The 6,915-nt window shown below is 44.8% G+C and overlaps 1 protein-coding gene across 1 annotated transcript in view; it reads left to right on the top strand.

Moving 5' to 3' along the window:
* Positions 1–389: 389 nt before the first annotated feature.
* Positions 390–6,915, top strand: part of GALNT2 (polypeptide N-acetylgalactosaminyltransferase 2) — a 73,230-nt gene continuing 66,704 nt past the window's right edge. The window contains exon 1 of the mRNA XM_081188252.1: positions 390–594. Within this exon, the coding sequence (XP_081044378.1) occupies positions 484–594 (111 nt within the window). The 5' untranslated portion in view covers positions 390–483. The remainder of the gene's footprint in view (positions 595–6,915) is intronic.

The following is a 6,915-nucleotide window of genomic DNA, read 5'->3' as shown; positions in this document are numbered from 1 at the left end:
CGCACAGCGTCGCCGGGGTCTCCCGAGATCACTCAGCCCTTCCCAGCCGGCTCCTCCTCCTGCCTGTGCTGAGCTCCCCGTTTGCAGGAGGAGCTGGGCATAAAAGAAGCAGCAGCAGCAGGAGAGACCCGCTGCTGCTCCTCCGCCTCCTCCTCAGATCTCCGGTCCGTCTCGCCGGAGGAGGACCCCTCCCCCACCCTCCCACTACGCGCTTAGGCCGCGTGAGCCCCCCCCCCGCCGTGCCTCGATGGGAGGGACCCCAGGAGGCTTAGCGTGCTGCAACCATGGCGACGCGCCTGGCCCCGCCCCTCGCGGGGCAGGCCGGCTCGCGATTGGCTAGGGGGTGGGCCGTCGCCCTCTGCCCCCTGACCCTGCGCGGCGGCGGCAGCGGCTGCGGAGGTAGCGGCGGCGGCGCCTGCTGCCCGTTTCCTGCTGGCCTGGCGGCGGCTGGTGCCGCTGCTGCAGCACTGGGCGGGCGGGAGAATGCGGCGCCGGTCTCGGCTGATGCTCTGCTTCGCTTTCCTCTGGGTGCTGGGCATCGCCTACTACATGTACTCGGGCGGCAGCGCCGCGCTCGCCGGAGGCGGCAGGAAGGTGAGCAAGGAGAGCGCCAGGCAGGCAGGCAGGCGCCCACACCGGCCGGGAGACGCCGCGGCTCCCTGGCCGCCGGGGGCGGAATAATGCCAGTCCCGCCGCCGCCTCCCCGTGACCGCGGCGTCCCGCTCCCTGCCTTTCCTCTCTCCCCGCGGCTCACCTCAGCCCGCCGCCCGCAGAACCGCCCGGCGCCTCCTCTTCCCCGCCCCACGCGCCTCGCTTCGAGGACCGGCTTCCTCCTCCTCCTCCTCACGTCTCCTGCTCCAAAGGCGAGCGGGAACGAACTCCCCCCTCGGCTTTTCTCGCCTCCCCGATGGGCGAAGGAGGCGGCGAGCTTCTTTCTCCTGCCCCCTCCCTTTCCCCTCAGGGCGAGGAGTCCCTTCGAAATGGGGTTTGGTCGGCAGAAAGCAGCGCCGTAAAATATGGCGCGCCCCCCTCCTCCCCAGCTGCCCGCTTCCCCCTTCTCTTATTTCGGGGGTCGAGGGGGCTTTCCCTTCGTTCGGTGAGGGAGAGGGCGCTGCTTCCTTGTCTTGGCGGGGAGGGAAAGCCGCCTGCGACGTGGGGAGGGAGAGGGAAGCGAGGCTGTGGGGGTGGGGTGGGGGGTTTCCCCGCCAGCGTCTCCCTCTTCCGCTTTCCGTCTCCACCCCATCCAGGAATCGACACGAGGTTAGGCTGCTGCTTCTGCCTCCCCTTCTCTCTCTCGCTCTCGCTCTGTGGAAGGAGTTCGCCCTCCAAGCGCGAGGGATCGCCTGCCTCCTCCCTCCCCCCCCCCTTTGCTGGCTCTCTTCGGAGAGGAATACAGAAGCGCGCCTGACTCTCCCCATTTTTCCCTGTTCAAAAAAAAAATAGAGAAAGAAAATAAAAGAAATTAAGCAGATGGTTTCTTTGTGGACTTCAGCCTGGTTTCCAACTCGTCATTGCACGAGTCGCTTCGCAGCCAACAGAAGCGAGCCACGTCGCAGTTTGTGGGGGAATTGGCGTGGGAGGGAGCGTTGTTAGGGGAAAGGGGGGAAGCTGGTAAGAATTGCTCCGGATTGTCACTTCTCTGGATGAATTGCTTATTTATGGCGTGACGAGTCTCTCTTCTGCATAGGCTCCGACCTTGGAAATACTTTCATTGCCCCTCTTGTCTATGGTGAAGTAGTGTATCTCACCTCCACCCCCGGCCCAGTATTGAGGGTATAAATACTGCTGAAGCTAGAAGCGAATGTTAATTTTTTCAGACAATTGACTGCTTTCCACTGTATTCGTTTAGTGCTGTGTTCTTCAGCTATAATTGGGTCCAGTGGGTTGATCTTCAGATTTCTGGAATGTAAAGAGCAGGCCTCTTTTCCAGTACCTGTTCTTTAATTCTGTAAATATTTGGGTAGTGCTGAATATGTGCAGTGCTGAAACAGTTGCTTCACTAAGCTGTTTAAATCTTTCAGGTGGCCTATCATGATAGTTCATTGAGCAGGCAATATTTCAGGCAATATGTGAATCGAAGGCATAGAGCAGTGCTACTAACTCATGTCCAGAGTCTCAGTGTTGCTAAACCATTTATCATACTGCCTGGGGCTGTTGGGTCTTGTAGTTCAGTGACACCTAGAGAGCTACAAGTAGCCACCCCTGCCCTAAAATTAGAGGTTTTTCTTCAGTCCTGGAAAATTTTTACATTGGAGTTCAGTTCAGTGGTTTGACAGTCTGTCTTTATAATGGAATTCACTTGCTTTAAATAAATAAAAAATGCAAGATTTTGAAATCCAGGGATTCCTTTCATATATTGCGAGTTTCTGGTATATAAAAAGGGATACCAAGAACTGACTTCAAGATGATTTGAAAGTTTTCTTTTCTTGCTTTGGCAAATAAAAGTACGAGGATTAAGTATTGGAAACACAGTATAGTATGTAGCCAGAAATATTATGTAGTAAATTGTCACAATATGAATTCAGGAAGTAATAAACTGATTATAGAAGCTCAATAAATTCTTGCTAGTACTATTTTAACGATTCTCCAACCAAGCCAGTTGGTCATGTGTGCCAAAAATTGGCATTGATTGTAATATTGACACGCTTTCAGAACCAGTGACCACATTAGTGTTTCAAAGTACTGGTCCAAAGGAGTAAACAAATGAATTGTTGCCCTATGCCCATGAAAGCTTCCATTAGCATAGTTGTCGTATTGGGTGTTATGAATAGTGTGCTCAAAGTTGAGAATAAAACCTGTCATTTCGGGAGCTAAGAAATGTGGAATGTAAAAGGTTAGAATTACAGAAATGAGTTACAAACTTAACATGGATCTAAAGTGGAGAAAGTCTGAAGTAATGACCCAGTTGAGCTGAAGGTCTGTGGCCACAAGTGGGGGAAATGAACAATTATACACGGATTGGTGATTTAGGATTCTATTTTCTCTCAGTGAAGCATAACATTTAATTCCAACCTTTAGAATGGCCTAGTAATTGTAAGCAGAGGAAGAGGTGTGTAAACGTAATAGCTTTTGAAATTGTTGTAAAAGGCTCATTAACAGGGGATGTCAGACTTTGAAATAAAACTTGAAGTGGTGTGCGTGCTTTATGAATAGAAATCCTACTGCTGGGGAAATTGGGAAATTCACTTTAATTACTTACAAAGCAAATAATTACAACTTTAACATATCAGATTGGCTATATTGAAATCTTGATTTTTCAGTTTACATGGTACTCAAGTGATAGTTCATTCAGTTACTAAGTTCAGCCAATTTTTGTGCATGCGCCTCTGTTCTGTCACTTATCCTTGGTGTTGTCTCAGTTCTGGTCACTGCTTTCTTATGTATGTATAATATCATAAGTATTCTATGGAAACTGGCCCATTGGTAGCCAGTAGGACTAGTAGAGGAGGTACAAGCTATAGGGGAGAGAAAGAAGTGGGGGATAAGTCTATATAGGGCTTTAGTTCGTAGTACAACATTGAAATGGCAGTCTTTATTATATTTCTATCCTTTATTTCTATGCACAGCTAATGGAGATGTGCATGCCCCCCCGTCTTTTATTATCTTCACAACAACCTAGTATGGTAGGTTAGGCTATGGGGTAGGAATTGTCCTTAGATCACACAGTGACCTTCAAGGCCAGGTCACAAGATCTAGCAAACCACTGGCTTTCTGGTTCCTAATAGCAGCACTCTAACCTTTATCTTACACTGACTCACTTATTCACCAAGTTAATCTTGATGAAGGAGTGTTACATAGACTTGCAAATTGAAGAGTGTACCTTCCCACCCTTGAGTATTATGCAGAGATAACTGAATTCTTATTGAGATGTCCAGGCATATATTATTTTTCCAATGAGGGCAATGTGCTTCTGTTGCTTTTCTCTTTTAATTTCAACCCTGTGATGCAGACTGTGATTGTGTATATTGAGTATATATTAATATCAGCTTATGTTTATGAAAATACATTGGGTGACAAATTTCACTTGTTTATACTACCTTACATTTTATACAAAATAAAAAAGATTGGTATGGTCATTAGGTACTGGTATCCTATAAATAAGTAAGCATTATACCTTGATTATCAACATCCGTTGGTGTCTCTACCAAACTCATTTCCATAGCTGTGAAATCTTGTCCAGTATGAAATATTTTGTGGCTGTAGGAAAAATTGTGTCTTAACTTTTGCTCAAGGGATCTGTGGTAGGCAGACAGAGTAGTCATTCCACAACATTACTGTGTTGAAGGTTAAGATATTTTCCTACTTTGGGCAAGAGATTTCCAACTCTTACTTCTATAATTCTTGTCTTTTGAATCTTAAGTTAAAAAACAGGTTTCAAATGGCTTTCAATGTCCATTAATCTGTCAGTGCCTTGTTCCAAATGTTGTGTGGTCCCAGTGGAACACAGGACTTGCAGAGTTCTGGAGACAAGATTAGCAGAGCTTTGAGAAAACTCTTCTAGATTGGCTCTCTAGCAGTTTAATGATAGTACTTTTTTGTATAGTGCTTTCAGTGTTCATTGTGCTCAACGTATGCCTTACACTACAACTCTGTAATGAAAATTGGTACTGTTTCACCCAGGTGTGAGCCTAAGGTTGAGGGAGAGTGGCTTGCCTAAAAGCACCTGATGAGTTCATGAGATAGAGGTGAGATTAGAACCCAGGACTATTAGGATAAAATGGAGTGGGAAAGAATGAGTTATGCTCCCTTGAGCTTCTTTGATGAAAGGTTGGTCATAAATATATTGAAAATAAATACTTTAGCATATTGATGGTATACTAGATATATTCTTCTTTTGAAGGACATGGAATAATATATACCACAATGCACTCCTGAATTCCAACTGAGCTTCCCACAAAATGGAAGTCAAGTCCCCCCCCACTGAATTAGACAGCTCTCACTAAATGTGATGCTAAAAATAGTGAAATAGACAAGTTGCAAATTAGAGTAGCTTTTTGTGTATGTGTGTAAAATATTACTTAATTAACTGAAGATGAATAACTTGCCATTACTGCTGCATGCTGGTGACTTAAGTCGCTCTCATATATATGGATGTTTGCCAGGCAGGTGAACAGTGGCTTATTGAATGAGGCATTCCTAGCAGTTTTCCAGTCATCTGCAGAAGCTGTTGAAGGATTCCCTTCTCCTTTTTTAAAAAGCCATATGTAACTTGAATTGTTAAAAATAAATTTTAGCTTAAGCTGCTCTAAAAGGTGTGCTAGCAACTTGAAAGTCATTCATGAGTGATTTTTTAGTAATACATTTTTGTTTACACTGAATATGCAAATCAAAACTAGCACTGTCATGTTTTGTTTTTGTCTGGTGTCCTAACTACCGTATTTTTCGCTCTATAACACGCACCCGACCATAACACGCACGTAGTTTTTAGAGGAGGAAAATCCGTAGGCATGCCACCCGTAGGCATTCCCTCCATAACACGCACAGACATTTCCCCTTACTTTCTAGGAGGAAAAAAGTGAGTGTTATGGTGCAAAAAATACGGTACATCTTACTACTGCACCTGGTAATGGGAAGTGACCTAGGTTAAGCCTGGCAGGACAGCTTACTTTGCGGCATTAACCCCATCATGCATTAATTAAACTTAAGCATGTTGTTATATGAGACTGGTTATCCTACAAGATCTGTCCTTTCTATTGAGATTGATTATTTAATTTCTATATCATTTATTTATTTTTCTTCTGACTCACCCTCCTTCTCAGTCTCTGGGTTCTTACTCACTGATCCAACAAATTCTCAGCTCACCCGCGAAGGTCTCACAATGAGAAGAATTCCTGGAAACAGTGGTCTTCACCCTAGTCTCTCACTCTAGATTTGCTTTTTACGGGCAGGCTCTAGGTGGATAAGTGTTTCCTCAGGCTACCGACAGCTGTGTGCCATTCAGCTGCCCTCTCCACACCCAGTTTCAGATACAACTGGTTTGTTGAGTTTACCAGGAGGTTCAAAGGAATGGGAAGAGGACCCCCTCCACTCACAGCTCTTTCTTCATTCTCTGTCCTTTCCTCCTCTTCCAGCCTATCTTGCAGATTGCATAAAATAAGCAAGTTTACATTTCATTCCTGCTGTCTGTCTGCCACAGTGCTTTTGTGGAAGATGAAAACCATACTACTACTTGTAAACCAGGTCAGTTTGATTTAGCTGAAAGTGCTTAACCACATAATGGCAGCTTCCATCTGCATGACTGTTCATGAAACCACTGCTGCAGTCTGTGCCCTAGTTACATAACTTGCTTTAGGGAGTTCATCAGATTAGGGTTAAACAGTCTTGCCACATATGGTAAAAAGCTTGAGAATCATGCAAATGGCAGAGTTGTGTCAAGATTTGCACTGCCATAAAAGGAGGTGACTATATATTGTGTGGCTTTTGAAGAAGGACCATCAATCAGTACTCATAATCTCAGAGGAATATTGACAATAGATGTTCTTTAGCATGCTGTTATCATTGATTGCTTAATTACTGAAACACTGTTCTGGTTGTGCTGAAAATTCTTCATGACCTCTAACTAAAATTTAGGCACTGGGTAATTCACTTTGTTATGAAAAATCCCACTGAGATACAGTTTTTAAAGTATGGTTTTCACAAATTGGCAACTGTTTTTTTGGGGCTTAACCAGCTGTTTAGTGCTATGTTCATAGTGAAGTAGTTAAACGATACTTTTTATAGCTTTAATTGCTAAATGTTTTCTTCACTTCCATTAGTAAAACATCTGGCTTTCTTTTGATGTTCTCTCTGGGTGACAGCTGAATGACAAAATAATTGTAAAAAAATACAATAAATAACTTGCTGTGAGAAATTAGAACTGTGTTTAATGTTTAGAATGTTATCTTAATAGCAGCTTTTCTTCAAGATGATATATTA

Source organism: Podarcis bocagei (assembly GCF_964188305.1).
Source record: "Podarcis bocagei genome assembly, chromosome: 3".
NCBI lineage: Eukaryota > Metazoa > Chordata > Lepidosauria > Squamata > Lacertidae > Podarcis > Podarcis bocagei.
The sequence above is the reverse complement of the archived record's forward strand: the minus strand, read 5'-3'. Positions and strand labels throughout refer to the sequence as shown.